This window comes from Limanda limanda, chromosome 10, assembly GCF_963576545.1.
Source record: "Limanda limanda chromosome 10, fLimLim1.1, whole genome shotgun sequence".
NCBI lineage: Eukaryota > Metazoa > Chordata > Actinopteri > Pleuronectiformes > Pleuronectidae > Limanda > Limanda limanda.
In genome coordinates, this window is record NC_083645.1 from 18,217,383 (window position 1) to 18,239,138 (window position 21,756).

Consider the following 21,756-nt stretch of genomic DNA (forward strand, 5'->3'; position numbering starts at 1 on the left):
GCAGCAACGGGAAAACAAAATACAAAATGGGCACGTAGTCTTTGTCCTCTTGACGTAGAAGATCAAACGAAATATTCAAAATATTGTATACGACCACACAATCAGAGACCAGCCCCAATGATAGAAATTTCCTCTTGCTTCTCTTGGTTCACAGTGATACGCATATAAATTCATGTATATATATATATAGATAGATATACACACACATATATATGTATATATATGTATATATTCTTTTGCTTATATATCATATATATTTACACACACAAATACATATAAAAATATTAATATAAACAGACGAGCACAACTACAGATATGTACAGAGATAAAGGTATATATATAAATATCTATATGTGTGTGTACAAATATATATATATAGATATATAAACAATATATATATAAATAAATGATATCCGCTGATGAAAATCTTCCTCTCTTGCTTCTTGGTATCTTCCCGTCAAAATATCACGTTTTTTCCTCCTGCGTTGAAAAAAATCGTTGTCGTTCTCCCTCTGTCTCTTTTCTCAGCCTGCAGAGAGGAGCTGAGCTCTGGATCGCCCCTCAGCCAGCTTGCCCTAGATGTGGATTATTCAGAGGGATGCGAGCGAGCAAGAGGAGGATGGAGAGCGAGCGAGTGCGGGGGAGAGAGAAGAGAGGGGAGAGAGAGAGAGAGAGAGAGAGAGAGGAGAGAGAGAGAGAGATGCAGGGAGGGAGGGAGGGAGGGGCAGGGGATATGTAGCAGCATCCCTCCAGCACCTCGGTCCTGACAGCCTCAGCCAATCAACTGGCAGCGCCGCCATCAGCGGCGGCAGCACCAACAGGACAGAGCGCTTCACTGGCTTCTCTTAAAGGGGCCGCGGCACCGGAGCCTCACCGCTGCTGCCGCTGCCTCGGGTGGAAACACTGCCTCACTCATGCAGCCGCAATAAAAAAACATTGCATTTGGCAGTTTTTTTCATTCAAATAAAAAAAAAAGGAAAAAAAAAAAGAAGGTAGGTCATTGTCCACAGGCAAAGCTTGACCCCGGCTCCGATGGGTGTGAGTCTCATCCGTGTTTTCCACCAACCAAGTCGGCAGCCAAAATCCAACTTACAGTGAGCTGCCCCCCCACCCTGCCCCGTGCCTCTGACTGGTCACTAGTCACCTCCACAGTCGTCTCTAGTTCAGCTGCAGACCCAACAGCTCTCCTGTGCTAGTGACTTCCAACCCCCCCCCACCCCCCCGGGCTCTGTGTCACAAGCACACATCTGCAAATAATCTCACCATGGAGGCAGGTGCAGCACAGGAACATCCGTCTCTCCTGGTCATCAACACAAGGGTGCGTTTGAATCACACGCTGCGTTACTTTACCTCCCCTCCACCCCCCCCACTCGTCTTCCTCTTCTCCACTTGCAAAGTCTAGCACTATACGCTGCTGAATTACGTTGTCGTCAAGTTTGGGTCAGAAGAAGCTCAGTGGGAGAACAGTGAAGCGCCAAAGCCTTGTTTAAGAACCACAAGGGGGAAATATTCTTATGTTCACACAACGATGACATCAACACGTGTACGAAACCAACAAGATTACACGCTTGGGCTTTGGAGTGGGTGGAGGGAGAGATTGAGAGTGAGAATGTGTGAGGGGGGGGTGGGGTGGGGGGGGGAGGAGACGGCAGCAGAGACTATATGGCTTTCATGTTTCTGTTTGTGTTTGCAGTCATGCGACGGGACTGCCTGCGTGAACCCTCTAGCATGTTCGTGAATCTCTAGATTGAGATTTAAAGCCTCCTGACACTGACTGCGAAGGTTGAGCTTTTTAAAAAAAAGGAATCTTATGGAGTCACCATTAAGGACCTGCATATATGCATTATTAATGAAATGTGACGGGGAGCGGAGCTGGGTGTGTCTGCATGGGGGGAGAGGTTTGCACATTGTCTGCACGTGACAGTGCTCATACGTGAATAACAGGGCTTGTGATGTGATTTACATATAAGACATAGTACCTTTAATTAAAAACATCAAGGAGCAGGATTTTTGGGGTGAGGGCACACACTGCTCTGTGTTGCCGGGCCTACCAGGAGGCACACACAGCCGGCTCAGCCACACTTAATTACATGCAACAGTAACTCACTCCATTACAACAATATTCTTTCACCCTAACCTACAGAGAATTGCCAAAGCTGCGAGCACAGTATCCGAAAAAAAGGGCAGAAACTTGATCATTTTGAAACAGAGACGATAGAAAACCACTGAATGCCTCAAGTTACATTTGTCGGATGCAGCCACAAACCCCGCCGCAGCCAATCACAGCGACGGGGCGGGGCTTGGAGGCAGCGGGCTTGAAAGGACGATGTAAGCATATTGATCACGGCACACATGACTGAGCACATGTTGCAACCATCCTTCCCCGAGCCGCGCTCTGTCTCTCTTACAAACTGTCCACATCGCATTTATAGCACAGCGCAGTCAGGAGGCTGGAGAAAAAAAGAAAAATCACATACTGGCAGCGGCATAGAAAAGAGAGGGATGACGAACACACGGTGGAGGCAGCAGGGACGGACAAAGAGGTTTCACCTGAATGAATGAACACACATGTCATCTGTGTGTGCGGCTGAGCATGCGCGTGCAAACACATCTGCAGATGAACTGTGTATGTGGACATGTTTAGTAGCTCGAGGGGAAAAGAAACCTCTCCCTTTGAATGTTACATAACCTAATATATATCAAAAAATTTGAATATTATTTTTAGAGCCAATAGTTTGCTGGTTTTATGTATTGGGGGGTAAGGGTAAGGAAGTGGAATACAGGAAGTTAATATGAAATGATGGAATTACAGCAGAGATATTACATTAGTGCTGCTAAGATGTAATAGTTAACGTCATTTTGGTAATATGGACATTAAGGTTTCTTTTTGCTTTTAAACACTAAAGAAATGCAATGCTTCTTATCCAAGTGTTTACATTTTAGTTAGAGCAAGCTAATTCTGGGGGGGAGAGTATAAAACCCACATTAGTGCAATATAATGTAATCAAATTCAAAATCTCTGCAATATACACAATTTCTGTGAAGATTACGTAAAAACTGTTATTGAGGCGGTGTACTTTTGGTGGGACTCAATTAGACAATCACTTCCGAGGGTGTCACTCGCAATGCCCCTGTATTGGATCACGTGTTGTTGTCGATTTAATCTGCAGTTTATTACACAATAAAACTGTCACTCACATAAGATTATTTTACCATGGGTGATGCAGTGCCAAGCTCAGGAAGCAATATTCGGTTACTGGCATTTGTTTAGTGGCTACACATTAAAACCAGTGACGGAAAATGATCTCACCTCCACGACTGAACTCAAAACGATGCTCTGACCTCGGTGAAAAGTGAAAAACCTTTTTCGTCTCAGTAGTGAAACAACTTATTATCACAAAGAGCGAAACAACACTGCACAGCAGGGTGTGTTGAAGTGTTAGCTCGTCATTACACTCTGACCCGGACCAAATTGAATAGCTGCTCTTTTCCTGCAGGAAGTACAATGACAACAAATTGGTTTTCAAAGATTCATTCATTCGTCTAACGCACGTCCATGCACAAATATATATGTATACACACACACACACACACATATATATATTGTGTATGCATGAGTGAGAGTATTATTTGTGTGTGCAATCATTGATAAATACTGTGCCCAATTAAACAGCTTGGACTGGAGAGATCAACAGCATGAGGTGATTTGTCTTCTGAAATGAAAGCAGCGACCTCTGACCCTCGGTCGACAAATGAAAAAGAAGGGCCTGTGATTTATAGGCATAAGCGAGAAAATTATCCTGTGCTTTTGTACAGAGATGCTTCTGCCGCGTCCCCTCACCCCCAACCACCAACCCCCCCCCCAAAAAAACAATATCAGCTCGGCATCGGCCTGCACAACCCTTATTACATAAACCCACCTGGACACCCTGCACAGAGCGTGTATTGAGCTTTTCAGTCATTTCGAGGCATTTCTCAGAGAAGCGGTGTGACTCTGCTCCTTCGTCACCTGACCGGATGCGGCGCCATAAAAGGACAGTCGGCAGTGAGGCAGCCTTAAAGAGGCAGCTCCGTTTATCAACACGTACTAAGCTGTTCTTACTGTAGCCTTAACTAACTGTAAGAGGGGGTGAGGAAGCAAGTCTTATAAGTCTCCCTGTCTCTCAGGCATCATTACATCGTGATAATCCTTCCCTCTGCAAATATCAGATATTGAAATGAATAAATTGCAGAGAATCTTTTACACATAATAGTGCTCAATGAATCAGAGCTTGGTGAAGTGTGGAGGAGAGATTCAATGTGCATTAGGGACACTCATCAGTTTTGTACTGAAAGACAGGGTTACCTGCCGGGGAGGAACAACTACAGGTCTCCCAGAGGAGCAAACACAGAAACACAAAGGTGCAAACACAGAAACACAAAGGCTACATGGCCATGACTCCCAATAAGAGGCCTCGGAGCTGCTCCATCACACACACACACACACACCACACACAGCACCTCCGACTGATGGAAAAACAAGAGGAGCAAACATAGGGAGGAAAATGAAAGAGGGAATAGAGGGAAATGAGGGAGATGGGGAGAAGAGGAGAGTGGGAGATGGTATCAGAGCTGCACGGGTACGGAACCCACATTTCACATGGATTTTGTGCGCACACGAGAAGAAAGGAGCGGAGAGAAAGAGAGCTGTGAAAAAGGGGATGCAAGTAGGAGGTTAAGAGATGAGCCGCGAACCGAACATGAAGGTGAAAGCAATTGATGAAATAAGATGAAGGTGTCCGCGATGAGACGCCATAGCTGCGGAGAAACGAAGCTGAGGTGCCCTGTGTGTGGGCAGAAATGTGATGACTAGAGGGGGCATTATTGAAGCATGGTGCTGAACAGAAGGGGGAGTAAAAATAGAGAGAAGAAAATACAGAGATGCGGAGTAAACAACAAAGTGCTTATGTGTCCATGAATGCATGGGAATGAAAAAAAAGAACTGTGTGTGTGTGTGTGTGTGTGTGTGTGTGTGTGTGTGTGTGTGTGTGTGTGTGTGTGTGTGTAATTATCCATTCACCTTGCCACACAGAGCCATGCATGTGGAATCACTGTGTGCTTGCTGAGTGTGCATCATCACAAATGTGCTCAATGTGTGTGCGGAGTAAAAAAAAAAAAAAACGGAGCAGAAAGAGAGAGAGAGAGCGAGCGAGCGAGCGAGAGAGAACGAGAGCGAGGGAGAAGGAATAAAAAAAAAATACAAAGATGCGAATTAGAAGAGGAATGAAAAAGACAGGATGAAAAACAGAAAAGCGAAGAGAGAGAGAGAGAGAGAGAGAGAGAGAGAGAGAGAGAGATAGAGAAATAGAGAGAGAGAGAGAGAGAGAGTCGGAGCAGTCTGTAGGGATGCAGGCGGGGGAGGAATGTGGTTTCCATGGCAACCTGAGGAAGGCTGAGCTCTGGGTGTCCGTTCCAGCTCTGCACTGCACCGGCCCTTGCCTCTCTTTCTCTCTCTCTCTCTCTCTCAGCCTCCCCCACTATATCTCTCCTTCCTCCCTCCCTCCCGATCCTTGCACCTCCTCAGCTCCCTCACCTCCCTCCTTCATGTGATAGAGGGAGTCTCTCTCACACACAGCACACACACACACACACACACACACACACACACACACACACGTGCACAGCTCCATATTATCCACACCAGAGGCAACCTGTGTTTTCCCCATGTTCTTATGAGACATTATCATACAAGCACATTGAGTCCATGAGCTCCGAGCCTGCATCTCCATCTCCTCTACCCCGGCCTAGCCCCCAGATCCTCATGCCTCCCCCCACTGCACTAGTTCTGGGCTCAGCTGAAAAGCCAACGCCTGAGGCCCCTCTGCTGCCATGTGCCACTGGCCGTGTTGTAATGGGGAAGGCATGTGAACACAAGGGCCCTTAGCAATACTGAAGAACATGGCAAGCCTATAAAACATGTCTCCGTCATGAAGAAGGAGGACTGAGCTTGTTACTCACGAAAGCCTCACATCTAAATATCCCTAACGGCTTGGTTGACAAGAGATAGGTAGGACAAGAAAATCGGGTTAACAAGTGATTCTGCTCCTCTGCTCCTTTCCAATCACTCACATGCAGAACCGATCTCCACATTAACCCACTGAACTCAGATCCATGTTCCTGGAGAATCCGGGTCGTCACTTCTTCAGCAACTACGAAGTTAAAACGCTGCGATGCGTCACAATCTACGGGAAGAACCTCTCTCCCATCCACAGGGGCGTATGTGTGTGTGTGTTTGTGCTCCTCTCTGTCGCTCTGTTTGAATACGTATCTCATAAACTCCAGAGCGAACCAAACAAACACAAAGCAAACACCAATCACTGGTCACAGGTCCAAGGAACCTGTGACCAGTGACGGAGAACATGTGGGTTTTTGTGAACAGTGAGAGATGTTTCACGATGCTGGAGCTGCTCAGTGGAGGATGTGTAATCACCACGTCACCAGGATCATTCGTGGTCGGATCAGTGCTTGGTCCTGTTTGCTTGGTGCTACTCACCTTCGGCAGGTCGACGTGGGAGCGGGTCACCAGGCCAGAAACTCGCTCCACTTTGTGAGGGCTCCTCCTGCTGGTCACTCGCACCCGAGACACACCCTCCTCCTCCTCGTCCTCCTCCTGAATCTGAAGGACACAGCAATGTTCAGAGAGGAATGGTGAAAATCAGATAAAAAAAAAAGCACTACTCCAACAATGATCAAGACATAACATGGATGACAACCACTGCAAACATCTGTAAAGAAGTGGTTTAACATCTTAGGAAAATATGGTTATGCATTTTCTTCTCAGGAACAGCAAGAACAACTTAAAAATACATAAATATCTAATTGTTGACAAAAAAGTTAATAAAAACATTTTGCTGAATGTCAAATGATTGCTAAGCAACAACAGGCGCTAGCTGATGAAAACATGTATCAACAGTCAGCTGTGACAACAAAGCAGCACAAAACTGGACTCAATATTTTAGTCTAATGTGACAGCAAATGTGCAACTGAAATCAAAATGATTTTAGTCCAATAAATATTGGAGCAGGAGCTACGGGTTGTTCGCTAAACAAAGAATCGGTGGTTCGATCCCCAGCTTCCTGAGGCGAGATATTGAATCCCACACCAGCAGTGACAGAAAATAAATGGGGTTTAGTGGTCAATGACTAGAAGGATAACTGGTAATACAGTCCATTTACAATTTACATGTTGATATACAAACAAGAACAGCGACTGGGACCTTCTGATTGCGAACATGAACACACAGAGACACACTACTTATCAGCCAGCAGAGGGCAGCCTTTAGAGCGAGCCATCAAATGTACAAAGTTACCAAAAGTGTAAAACAGGCCCAGTGATCTTCTTAACCAGGGGTAACGTCCTTTTTAAGTAGAAGCTACTCTGGTGCTCAAGTTGACAATATAAGTGTCTAAGTTCCCCCCCGAGCAAGCAGGCCACATCAACTCGCTCACAACAACTGTTTATTCTGCACTGACATGAACTGCAGATAAAATCCAAGGAATTTGCCACGGAGTTTCCCGGCAATTTGCCTTTCACTCATGCACAACACAGCATGAGATTCTCTGCACAGACGCGTTCACAACAGCAACAAATCTTCTTCATTATTCAGGGGAGAGGTGCAGCAGGCGGAGGCAGGAAGTGACGTATAAGCGGAGATCACAAGATTTTCTTGACAAAACACAGGTGCCGCTGTCAGCTCTTATCACCACAAACTCTCTAAACATGTGTGTCATTCCTGTTTGCGTCAACCCCCCCAACCCACTTCCGGTGAATCCAGCGGGGTTCCCCCTTGCTGTGTTCACACATCGACGCCTCCTGGATTTCTACGGACATTAGACCAGGAGGCCAGGCACAGGAAGTCTGCAGAAACTGCGGAGCATCTCACTCACGTTCAGACCTGCACCTCCTCCGGAGAAAATACGGAGGAGGTGCGGACTTCAGTGCATGGCTGAAAGCAGCTGAATAGTTTTTATGGCCTTTGCATTACACACACAAACACATTCTGCCGACATATTCAAAATCAGCATTTCAATAAAAAATGATATAATATTCAGATCAGAATGTATTCAGTCTTCTCGTTTTTTTGATTAAGCCATTACTCCATGACTACTACACAATACAATTAAATAAACCAACACCTGAATGTTCTTGCCATCAAAACACAAGTTCCTCTGTCATCATAGATTCAATAAATCTACTACAAACAGCTTCTTGTCTGCTTTCATTTGTTCTCTGAAGGAGCCGCTCTTCACTCTCACCTGCTTCTCTGCACCAAATCAGGGAATTTGCAGACTCATTTAGTTTCCCTCCCATCCTCAACTCAGGTGACAGCATGGCCAGAATACTGATGAGCACCTCACTGGGTGTCCATTAAGCAGCGCTCGCTCGCTCTTCCTCTCTCAAACTTCCCACTATGACTGCTGCATCCTTCCATCACCTCTTCTCTCTCTAGGACTGTGCCTGGGCCCCCCAGGCAGCTGTGATCCAGAGAGGAGTGGATGGGGGGGGAAGGATCAGGAGCCATGCTGCACCGAATTAGAGGCTAGACAGGGTGGATCACAGAATACACTGAGAGGAGCTTAGGACGCAGAATAAAGTTCAAGCAGCAGTTACAGTTTGTGGTTTAGTTCCTCTTCTATGGGACTGATGGAGGAGGAACACATCAACTACTTCATTGGGCAACTTCAGTGGTGGTGGGGAGATATGTTGAATGATTGTGAAGTAGATCAGTTGATAATAATTTGATAATTCAGATCTGCATGAAACTGCACGCACTCATTAATATCACATAAATATGCCTGATTTGTTTCATTAAGATCCATGCATGATTCCCTGGGGAAATCTGGAACAAATGTCAAAAAACACCATATTTGAAAATGCATAAAGTTGCTGACCAACAAACAAGCAAATGGACAGGGGTGAAAACACAACTTATTTGGCAGAGGTCAAAATAGCGGTTTGTTGATATTTTGTATTGGATTATTGAAATAGCTAAATGTAAAAATGCATCAGCTAATTGGAATGGATAGATGACAAAAAAAGAGTCAACACACTAATAGATTTGGGATTAAGTATGTGATGAATAAAGGGTACAAACTGACAAAATATCCGGTTAATATAAAGTAGACTAGAAATAAATGGTAAATAAAACAATCTAACACCTTTTATACATTTAATAGTGATTAACCACTAAAGAATTTAACTTTAGAACAGAGTGGTTTGCTGCCAATGATCCGATAAATCTGTGATTCTTCAGACCTGAAAGGACTCATCCAAAATGTTAGAGATCATTTGTGCAGATAATTTCCATGATATGATGAACAGAAAACAAGATTGTTTATATGTTCCCTAATATTGTCCTTTAAACAAGGTCCCAAAACACCTGAGAATCTCTCGGTCACTGAAGTTTTACGTGCCGACGAGCGGCCACAACCTGGACAACACACCTTCCTGCACTAAAGCATCCATTTAATAACAGTCCAACGAGTGACAAGTTTATTGCAGTTCCCCTGTTCAGCTGACCGAACACAATCCAGTTCAGACTTAGCACACGAATTTCCAAAAACATATTGCCATTAAGGGATTGACAGGAGGGTGGGGGCTGTGAAGCATGAAAGAATAATGTTGGATTAAACTTTTTATCTTGTGTGAGGATTAAATTGCGTAATTTAGCAGCACCCTTTTTATTATAAGCCTAGAAAATCACTGGCACACGTATTGTACTATGCATGTTTTTCAAAAAACTTTGCTTATACTTGAAATAGGCATAAGGACATTTATGCAAGAGTCAGTTTATCAGGCTACATACGAAATCCAGTGTAGATCCAAACATTCAGAGTGGCTCAGTCAGATCTACAGTCGCCTGGTCCATAATTAACCCAGTTCACTGATGAGTCTGCCAGAGATCTAACACCCTGCTGACAGTAACCCGGTGGTTAGAATCATCTTCACTGTGTCAATTCATCAGCAATCAGAAGGTTCCGAGTGACCACAGAGAAAATGGATGACCCCTGGAGCACAGCTTTAAGGATCTCTGAACAGGCTGAAGAGTTTCAACAGCTAATAATTACAAACAACTAATGACTTTTAACCATGTAGGCAGTAAGGTAAGTGGTTTGTGAAACACTTTATCTTATTTCTTGAAATCCTCTTCAGGTCGGAAGAAGAAAAAAACGTGTCTGTGGCCTTTAGTGGATGAAATAATGACAACCAATAATTTAATTCAGAAAGAATGAACTGATTGGATTCATCCAATTTTAAGCAGCCACTGGTTTGAGAGGGTTTCCATAAACGAAGGCTCACCTGACGACAGTGAGTTGCTCTGCACGTTTCATGGTCGCCACCAGTTGTCAATCACTTCCATTGGGATTATGTTTCTGTTGTGTGGCTCTTGTGGTTGTGTTGTTGCTTTCGCATTCATGTTTTCTATGAATCCACTTGTGTGAGACATCTTGTGGAATAATGTTCAAACCTACAAATCGGATTTTCTACTCTTCACTTCAGTTGTTGTGTCTTATACACTAGATTTATTCTAAATATCCATGTGAGTGCAAACACTTGTTATAATGAAAACACCGGCTGACTTCACGAGAGCAGCCCACTGATGAGCAAATGGTAATCAGTGCTCTTTTGACTCGGTCTAATTTCCCTCTTCTCCTTCTACCCATGTGTCCCTCGCTCCAACTTCTCCTCCGCCTCACACTCACTCCCTCACTCATCAGGTTGAAGTCATCGCCGCCGTGACTCACGATAACATCTTACCCATGTAGGAGTGTGAGGGACACAGGTAGTGACACCGTGTGTTGGCCGCTGTGCCTGTTGTGCAGCCAGGAGGCAAAGTGCGGCACACACCAGTACGTGCTACACCGGATACACTGTGAACATGTATTTTAACAGTGAGCGTAGTAAATATTTATGTTTATTTTCTCCATAATCTATAATGTGAAGCTAGAAAATTACCTCCCACGCATCCTGCCTTCTGTCTTCTTTCACAACACTTTCTTCTGAGTTCTGCTGCAAGGTCACCTCGTAACACTCTTGAATATCTGTGAGAAAAACACAATAATGAGCTTTTTTTTCTTTACTCGGATCGTTACAAATACAACATGAAAGTTTTTTTTATTTTGACTGAGTCATATTTTCTTGTTCATAACTTCTCGGTCTTTGAAAGTGAACTGTTTTAAAAACCACTGATCAGTCATGGGCACATTGGGAGATGTCTGTTTGCCTCAGAGGGGCAGCAGGTGAAAACGTGGGGGTGGGAGTCGTCTGTTTACATGGAAGTTATGTCTCCACATTTGCAAGTGCTCTTCTTATCTTGTTGCTGAACTACAGTGATTGAGTCAGACACCGACTGAGTCAATCATCAGCACTGAGTCCTAGAGGGACACATTTTAATGTCTCATACCTGAACAACGTGCATCGCAAACAACACTGATTCTCCTCCGCTTCACTTTACACCTCAGGTCATTTTCAGTCTCTGAACACTGAAGCTCCATTTTAGGGTGAGGGTACACATGCTCCCACACATGTGGAATAAATGCAGACACTGCCCCCTAGTTGAGCAGTGGGAATGTTGAGCCTCTAGCTTTTCATTTGAGAGATGCAGACATGAATATGGATTTTACAGAAGTTATTTACTGAACTCTCACGTCAGAGTCGTGTCAACGCCAACGTGATTGTAAAATCAGTGGAAATAAATGTAACTTACATACACATGCATTTTTAATGAGAGCAAATAAGAATCTAAAGGTGTAAAAGCAAAAGCAAAATATCAAAAGGAAAACAAGACTAAATAATAACCAGGATCAGCTTTATTTGCCAAGTACTGTATGTATATGACTCCATTTTAGCATTGCTCTCAATGTACATCATAAACAAACATACAACACTATTCTATAACATTATTACATCACTCGTTTATATTAAGTTAAGAGTCGTGCAAGAAATAACTATAGTGTGCAAATCAGCTGCTCTGTAAGTCTACACTGTATTGAAATAAAAAATAGGTATAAAGAAGGTATAAAGAAACAATAAATATAAGTAAACTCAGACTAACTTAGATTCAGACAAATCTGGACACAATCCAAAGGATTATTTTTCAAATTAAACTCTTAAACTGACCATAGTGCTGAATGAAAGGTTAAGGGATCACTACAGTTTAAAATAATGCATGTTGAGTGAAACACCAATGTCTAAATTAATTTTAATGACAATCCAGTCTTGACATAATTCGCGCTTCTAACAGTAGCAAATTAATGGCGCTCAGTAGAGCACACACCTCCTCCACGGCCCAACAGTCTCCTGAAATTCAATCAAGCTGCACCACATTTCACACACTCATAAATATCAGTTCCCTAAATTCCCAGTTTCATTGAGATAGATGAATCAATCTCTGGGACAAAGGTGAACGTGTAAAAAACACAAAACAAAACAAAGAAACTCTCACAATGTTAAAGAAAGCTAAAAAAAATCCTGGATGCCTCTGCTTGCTGCTGTCTTCTGCCCAGTTTCATAGAAATCGTTTCTGTTGTTTCTGTATAAAACTTGCTTACAGAACAAACCAACCAACCAACAATAAGAGGTGAAAACAGAATTACTTCATGAACAATATCTAATCTTCACCAGTCTGAGACAACCAGGTTCTCCCTACAGTCTTCACATGTTGACACATACTGAAAAAGCAGGAACATTAATACATGTTACTCTTCCTCAAGTATCACAAAAACACCAGACTTGTGACATCAGTACTGACATTGCTGCATGTTCTTTAACTCCTCCTCCTTTTGCTTTTTAAAGTTCCCTCCTCTGACTGAACTCCTCCACTCTGGTTCCCCCCACCCCCCTCCGCTCGTCTCCACTCATCACCTCTTGGCTCATTACACGCCCATGACCTGTGGTCAACTATTGAGTGGCAGCCGTTTGATGAGAATGCACTGGGACAACTTTGCTGATGTCATACATGGGCCTGGTTACTGCACTGTTTGCAAAAAGGAGGTTGCTAGGGACTTCATCAACTTCCCAAAGTTCAATGTCGGGATAAGACGGGCAACATGACTGGACATCCAGGGAGCCTGTTACATTTTAGTTTTTATTAACTCAATGAACATCTTTGTTTGAAACAGAGACTCAAAGAAAGGAATGCACTCAAAGTGTGTGTGTGTGTGTGTGTGTGTGTGTGTGTGTGTGTGTGTTTGTGTGTGTGTGTGTGTGTGTGTGTGTGCATGTGTGTAACACAGAGAGATAAGAGTCAAGACGTCCCAACCAGGCACCCTGAGAACAAAAGTGTAAGAATGGAGCATGTGACTCATCGCTGTGTCTGAATATGGAGGAGTGAAGCCATGTGTGGGCTGAGGAGTTTGTTGCCCAGCTCAGCAACCTCACTGCACAAACTTGTTATATATAAGCACACACACACACACACACACACACACACACACACACACACACACACACACACACACACACACACACACACACACACACACACACACACACACACACACACACACACACACACACACACACACACACACACACTGCAGGTAGGCCTACATAAACACATTTACATAAAGACAAATACCCACGGCATTCCAGCCTCCTTATTGCTAATATATATAACTATTCATATACACGATAAAGTGTTCCACCTATAAAATCACTAGAGTGTAACTTATCACGTTGTCCTTTCACATATGAAGAATGCAGCACGAGATTGTCTGTGGTCGGACAAGATGACAACCACAGGAGAATCTCCAGAACATTCAGGTGAGGGATGGTCCCTGGGTAGAGCATCAGAAGGCCGGACACATTCATTCTAACGTGCATGTTTTTGTTTAAAACACTCACTTGGACCATTTTACTTGGGCACTGGCAGGAAAACCTCCAGAAAATGTCTGGAGTAACTGACTCTGACGTTTGAGTTCTCACAGACAGCCTCTGGAAAATGTCAGGAAAATGTGCGGCCTTCAGTGCATGTCACAAAGCAGCTCACGTGTGACATATTTCTTAAAATGCTGAAATAAATCTCTGATTCTCTGCATCATGCAGTATGTGCTCGGACACCTGGCTTGCTTTCACACAACCAACGCTTTTAATTATATCGCTCATCTATTCCTGGCAGAAGAAACGAGACAGAGAAAAGTGCTCAATCGGGTCTTGAAGTGTTTTTAAGATCGGGGATTCACAGTCACACAAAGTACAGAGTTGTTTCTTTTTCCACATCTGTGACTTTCTAAAAAAAATCTCTGAACTGTTCCAACCCTCGCAGACCACATGCATTCCAAACCACGGAACAGAAAACATAATCAAAGCCAGAAGTCTCTTTCACAGGACTTACTCCCAGATCTGTTTTAGGGTCGGCCTGGTCGGAGCCCTGAGCCTGTTTGTCACAGGCATGGGTGGGGTGGGGGGGTGGGGGGATCAGTGTGTTTGTGTGCGTTACGGGCCCGCCTCTATTCGTCATGTACCTTTTCAGCTGTACTGAAGTCATCTCTTTATTGACTGGGCGGGTGAATCATGCAGGAAACCAAGTGGTGACCCTGGTTCCTCACGTGGTGACTAGCAATCCACCGCTCACATTCACGGGAAAATAGGCCACGATTTCCCGGCAGGCCAAACAATTCACCCCCTTGCCGCGGCCTCGATAAAGTGTCTCCCAGGAATTTAGGGTCCCCTGTAATTTAACATGTGTCTGTCCGTGTGGGTCCCAACTCCCCATGGGCAGCCCCCCCCCATGCCTCCCACGGCATGTTTGTACACTGGAACAAAAGGGTGGATGCACAGTTAAGGCAACCTTTGTTCGTGACTGTGCAACCGTGCAGACATCCAATCAAGTGGCCGGTACTGAACCTTCCCACACGGCATCAAACACCTCTCTACTTCCCACAGTGCATCGACGTTGGAGAGTTCTCTCAAAGATGAATACTGTGCTGTCATGTTGGCGTATCACCCTCTTCAAAATCGTGACGACTGCATCTTTTCAATCGCAAAACTGTCTCATCTGATCACAACGTATTCAAAACACTGCTTTAACGTTTCAGCCAACCCCGCGGTGAGAGAGAAATAGAACCGGTTCACATGGCACCGAGCATGCAGAGCAAACATAACAGGAGAGGATAAGAGGATGAGTAATGTTAGTATAGTGCTGTATTCCTGTGAGCGCTGTGAACCGGCTGCTCCTCCACTCCTGCCTTTTCTGATGAGAACCACATGTTGAAAGAAGCAAGAGAGGCTTCATCGGGCCTGCACCTGACAAGCACGGACCGAGACCTCTTCTTCTTCATCCGCTAACCTTCACAGTGCGCAGATGAGCCAGAGAGCCAGGGGTTTTAAAGAATAGAGTCGGAATTGAAGCCAGGAGCAGTTTACTGTCCTGTCGGCCGTTGGCTCGTCCCTGATTGAACATTCTTTGTGAGGAATGTTTGGAATCCTGATTTGGAAGGTTAATCCTCTCTGAGTCTCCCTCACTTCATCATATAACAAGATACATCAGGTATAGCATTGAGCTTTCACAGAGATACGCTTCTCAGACCGTTCCTGTCCTCTGCATAGATACATGACTGTACAATAAAAATGTTGTCTCGGCATATTATACTAAACAGTGCCAACACAAAGGAGTGTTATTCTATAGTTTTAGAATTGTTTCAGATTCCTCAGAGCTCGATGGAAACCCTGTCAGCATGACTAATTTTAAACCAGGGTCATGTTGTTATAATAAAAATAGTAAGTATAAATATGTTATATAAAGGTACTTCTTTGTTGAACGGTTGCTTTTCGCTGACTAATACAGTGAATCAACAGTTTGGTATATAACAGTCATGCTCTGCTCTCCTACTCAACATCACCATATTAGCATTGTCATTGTTAGCATGTTAGCACCTAACTCAAAGCACAGAGCAGTGCAGTGCTTTGAGTTATAGCCCAGAGCAGTGCTTTGAGTTAGATGCTAACATGCTAATAATGACAATGCTAATATGGTGATGTTGAGTAGGCCCATGGGAATGTAGTTAGTTCTTCAGATATATGGCCATAAATTAGAGTATTGAACAAAATACAAGTTTAACCTGACGATGGCGCAGCATTAAAAGTGGGAATATCAACACATTATTCGCATTCAGCCTCTCCACATCTCCGCAAACTGCAGAATGTCTGGACCCATATCTCCGGACTTTTTCCGCAGGTCATGTCTGAAAGCGAGAAGCTTTTAGAATATGGACATAGGCTACACATCGGATGAGTCCGAGACTAGACTATGTCTTGTGCTTTTTCTCAAAAAGGTTGATTTCTCACAAGAGGAAAATTCCCTCAGTGTAAAAACAGCCATACAGTATATTTCTGAACAGCTGCCCAAGCGGCCCTTCCCCCTCAGATCCCCAGCAGTGAAGCAGCAGTAGGTCAGCAGTGGCTTCAGCAGACCCACGGGCTGGCATCATTATAACATGGCTGTGGTAATTAGAAGGACCACTCAACCATTGATTAAAGGGAAGTAATGTGCTTTATCTGCTTTAAAAAGGAGCCGAGGTCAAGGTTCACACCGGCTTCTCCGAAACCCTTCACCAAAACGCCAAACTTAGCATGAAGATGAAGCTGGTGACAATGAAGAACACTGACTCCAAATCAGTATAACTCTACGCTGACAACAGGATTAGTAGAATCAGTCACTACGTTTACATGATGGCAGAAACCCGATTTCGGCCGAAATCGGGTTTCTCTATCTATGGGGGGTTAACTGCTCTATCTCAGGGTACATGGCACTGAGAAATCCGACTCTTGTCCGAAAGCATTTCATACCCCGCTACGATAGGTGGCGCTGTTTTCATTGCAGCTAGTGGTGATCCTGCCATTTCCGCTTGACCTCGTCACCACTAGCAACACAAAAACAACAACAGCCTTCAACTCAGCATGCGAGAAAGATGACGAACGGAGAGCAAGGTGAAGCTACGTCCCTCTACATGATGTTGTGCATGTTTACTCTAGGAGTACTGCGAATGCGAACGGCGCATCTGATTAGAATGGTAATGGCGACCGGGCAGCGACATTTTATCTATGTGTCGACATCCGGGTCACGACCAGGGAGGGAGGGGGGGCGCAGGATCTCAAGCATGCGCAAAGACGTCTTCTCCAGTTGTTGTCTAGCTTCCAGAGTTACATGCGCGCGTTGTCCGATATACAGCCAGATCCGATCTACTTATCTGGGGGTGGTTATCCGACTTCAGTCGAACACAAGAAATCTAGATTTGTGGAGTTACATGACATGGATCTTCGATTGAAACCGGACAACGCCAGAAATCGGGTTTCAATCGGACACATGTAACCGCAGTGAGTGTCATCATCTGCAGCTTCAGGCTACATCCATATGATTTCAACTCCGCCACAGATGCGCCTGGCGTCCACAGTACTCCAGAGTAGAGACATTTGGAAATGCTGCTGGCCCCGTTTTAGTTTAAAAACTCTGCCGTAGTGTTTTAGTGGACAAGCAGAAAAAGAGACATTTGGAAACAATGACACTCAATGCTTGCTGATTGGATCTTTTCGGCCATGACGTAGAACTTGCTGATTCGTCAGGCTCCTGTCACATGACCCACTTACTGAAGACTCGGAAGAACGCGACACGGATAATCAGCTATAAGCTTTGCTGACCCTGTTGTCTTTGCTATCAGCTGTTGTGCAGTTTAATTCGCATTTTACACCGATACAGATGCTTTCATGCGTAGGAGACGAGCTATTGTTCGAGCAATCTGCGTACACCATCACGGCATGCTCAGTGTATGCGAGTGGTCAGGTGACAAGCGTTTTCAGGCGACAGGTATTAAAATGGATACAGAGGCAAACACTTCAAACTGAAAGGTAGGAGTATGGATGTAAACTCAGTAGATTACTGCTCCTGTTAATGGTGAATGAACCGCTTCAGTGATTTGTATCATGTTGACATGAGGCCATAAAGTTAAAGCTAACGAGGGAGGAATTGCATTTTCAGCGCTTGACAGGTCTGAGCTTATGAAAACTCTGTTTATAGATGAACTGTGTTTTTTGCGTGCGGCTTTATTGGGATTTCATTACAATCTGAGTATGTTGCAGATGGGGGGGGGGGGGGGGGGGCATACAGCAAACCTTTGTAAGGCAAACTGAAAGGCCTCTTTCATAAGATTTAATTGGGAAACATTTAGACTCAGTTAACTTCTCACACAAATCAATACAACCTGACCCTGTCTGTGTCTCGTGTCAGCCTGCAGCCAACCACTTCATTACAGAGTACAGTACCACATAAGCTGCTCTGTGCAAAACCACAGTAAAGTGACGGCAACTGGAGCAAAAACAAACAAAAACATGTCACTCATAAAAGGAAGACGAACGAACAGGCACAGGAAAAGCTGCAGAGTTTCGAAAGACGAACTTCCTCCAGAATGAGCAGCTTTACAGTGTTTATCTTACCGAGAAGGGCCTGGAACAGCTGGCTTCCCAAGATGGCCGACACTTTACCCACGCTGGTCCTCAACGTGTGCTCCTCTGGACTGGTGAGGTTGGCCTGGTACTTCCTGAGCAGCCCCACTGCCCGCTCGGTGTCTGCCTCACAGAATACACACATGTCTCAGGACAACAGTATCAAATACATATCTAAATATATTTCAACATATAAAGGGACCCAATATTAAAATATGTCAAAGTAAACTTCAGTGTCAATTCGGCCCTATGTACAGGACATAGACAGGATTGAAATGCTGTTTCTCTCTGATCATCGATGTATTAGTAGACACATAATTACTCAAAATATAAGTACACAACATAAGTACACAGTAAATTAAGTACTCAAGTGACGTTTATGTACACAGCAGAAGTAGACAAACAAGAAGGCAAAGGGTATAAAGGATACGAACTGCAGTGTATGATTGCATTGCAAACAGGAACGGTGCAGAACACTGTTTGAGCAGTAGAAGTAGTTTATGGCTATTGTGCAGGTAATATGCAGTAGTGATACAATAAAATTACTTATTTGACTCTACTACCAATATAAATATGAAATAAACATGTATTATGAAATAAATCATTCTGTCAATAAAATAACAAACAGGGGGAAATGACAATTAAGTTGGTTCCAAGAGCATTTAAAATATCAAAAAATTGTAAAACCTAACGATATATTTAGTGAACTACAATAAAATACTAATATAGAGAAGAAAGAATCACAAGCTTGAAGCAGAAAATAACAGCTTTTTTTCCCCTTCATAAATTAAATTAGTAATCAGTCACACAATGGAGAAGTATTTTTCTGTCAAGCGACTAATCAAGTCATTATATATCTGTAAATTCTGAAGAAAATAGTTTAAGATACTCTTATGCAGACACATAATAACTAAACAGGCAAGAAAGCAAGGACATTTTACAAACATACACACACTATTAACTATATTTTACATTTATATTTATTGTAATCATCTCGGCCTGCGTATATTTCTATTCAGGGCTGGAGGGACAAAACCCAACTTCCCCCCAGGGATCAATAGTATTAATAAGTATTTCTGATTCTGAAGACATGGACATACTGTTTGGTACAAATACAACATATATAATAATAAGACTACCAGTGTGTATTTGTGTTGTATCTACATAAAGCGCAGTTGTCTGTTGTATTCTGCTACACAGCACATAAAAGGTATTTTTCTCTTGGAACACAGCTGCTGGTTGAACCTGGTGGGTGGCGAGGAGCACAGCACAGAGATGATGCACATCACTGAGGTAAAACTGCTACTTCACACTTTTACTTTTTCTGCCTGATCCTCAACATTAACATGAAAAAAACTCCAAAACAGTCCCGGAAGTTACACAAATACAAAGTTTAAAAAGAGAAGACTGTTTCCCAGGGGGTTGTACCTGAGGTTGGTGGGCCAGTCTATATTGTTGAGCTGTCATCATCCTAAAAACTTTCACTCTGACAGAAGTTCACTCTCTAACTTTAACGGTAGTCACATGTAACGGTACTCACCATATTTGTGCACCATGCTGTGGCCCACTCGAAAAGTCATGGGAACTACAGAGCTGGTTTTTCCTTCTTTAGAATAAAAGTGAAAGCAGCAATAATCCGCAAGAGCTGTGGCTCCAGCTTCTTCACAAACAAGTGAGATGATTTAAAATCCAGTCGCTGGACACTCCCCGCCTGTCTGTCTGTCTGTCTGTCTGTCTGCGAGTGTGTGTGCGTGTGTGTGTCTGCGAGTGTGTGTGCGAGTGTGTGTCTGCGAGTGTGTGTGTGTGTGTGGCTGTCTGTCTGTCACACACTCCTGGGCCTGAAGTTGTGACAGGAGCAGATTGTTTACTTCATCACAACTTTCCAGAAGTTTTTGGGCAAAACTGGTCCTTGAGCGTGACACGTTCCTCCTCCTCCTCCTCCTCCTCCTCCTCCTCCTCCTCCTCTTCCTCCTCCTTCTCCTCCTCCTCCCCTCACACACACACGTGCCTCGCCTTCATGGGAATCGACCACTTTGACGCAGAACTCATTGGGCCACCAATGCTAACACATGTACACCACCTGAAGTTAAATCATATCATGTGAAGTGACCAGTCGGTTGTTAAATTTGAGAATCCTCCATGTTTAAATATTTTTCTCTCATCGTCATAATTTTTCGGGTTTTCTTTGCTTAGCGCGCCATCTACTGGTGCGTAAAGGTGGTGCGAGGAGATCCCGGATAATAAAAAGGTGAGTGTGCAGCTCCCGAGAACACAACTGTTTTTAAAGGTTTAAACGTGAGGGGGGGGGGTCTGATGAAGTGACTCAGCTGAGTCAGTGTCAAATGAGGATGAATCCACATGTCTGGAATTTATGAAACATGTTTGAAGGTGTGGAGTTGGAAAGAAGAAGTGATCTTACCACCTGTGCTTCAGGCAACAACCCACTTGAGTCTCCAATTCACCTGTTGCGTTGCATTGTGGGTAATGTAGGCTCCAGGTTTTGACAAAGTAGAATGACTGATGTATGGCTGGCTCTTGATGTGATGTTTCCTGATCAGTCAATTTACAGAATATGAACTGGCCACAACTTTGATAAATTATATAATAAAATAAAAGCTGTTCTTTTTAAGAAGAGGAGCTGCTAAAACTTTTTCCAGCAACTCAAAAGCGAATATTTCCTATTTCACAAGTTTTCAACTATGGTAAAATGTCAGATCTTCGTATTTTTCACAGCATCGTAAACAACTCAAAGAATGAGAAGACATTAGCATGGATTTCAAGGAACAATGGCAGAATTTGTTTTGCCACAATACTCATCAAATCAATCGATTACTAAAGAAAAAAACTGTCAGAGCAATTGATTTAAAAAAATTATATTTCTTTAATGGCACAATATTTTTACAAACATACATCACGCTCCAAACAAATAACGTAAGCACTTTAATAAAACATGGGAGACATTTCACTGACACATAAGCAACAACAATTTGTCGTTTAAAAACATTATCATCACATTAGTCTTGGAGGTTTACCATATGTCAAACAAACAAACCAACAATCAGTAGTTCACACAGCCAAAGGTCAAACACACAAAACTCTAGTTATGGCACATTTCCTTGCAGTGCTGACACAATGGAAAATATTGAAACAAGTCAAAAGAACATTAGAAAAACACGAGAACATAAGGTGTCAAGATCAAAAATCAGTGCAGATCGACTCTGCACATCAGAGGAAAAACATTCCAGTAGCAACAGAATAATATTCAGCCTGTGAACCATT

The 21,756-nt window shown here is 43.6% G+C and overlaps 1 protein-coding gene across 1 annotated transcript in view; it reads right to left on the reverse strand.

The window, feature by feature from the left end:
* Nucleotides 1-20,057, reverse strand: part of dlg3 (discs, large homolog 3 (Drosophila)) — a 75,647-nt gene extending 55,590 nt beyond the window's left edge. The window contains exons 1-4 of the mRNA XM_061079405.1: nt 20,018-20,057; nt 18,469-18,600; nt 10,996-11,081; nt 6,533-6,655 (exon numbers count right to left, since the gene is read on the reverse strand). Coding sequence (XP_060935388.1) covers nt 6,533-6,655; nt 10,996-11,081; nt 18,469-18,600; nt 20,018-20,057 — 381 coding nt within the window. The remainder of the gene's footprint in view (nt 1-6,532; nt 6,656-10,995; nt 11,082-18,468; nt 18,601-20,017) is intronic.
* Nucleotides 20,058-21,756: the final 1,699 nt, after the last annotated feature.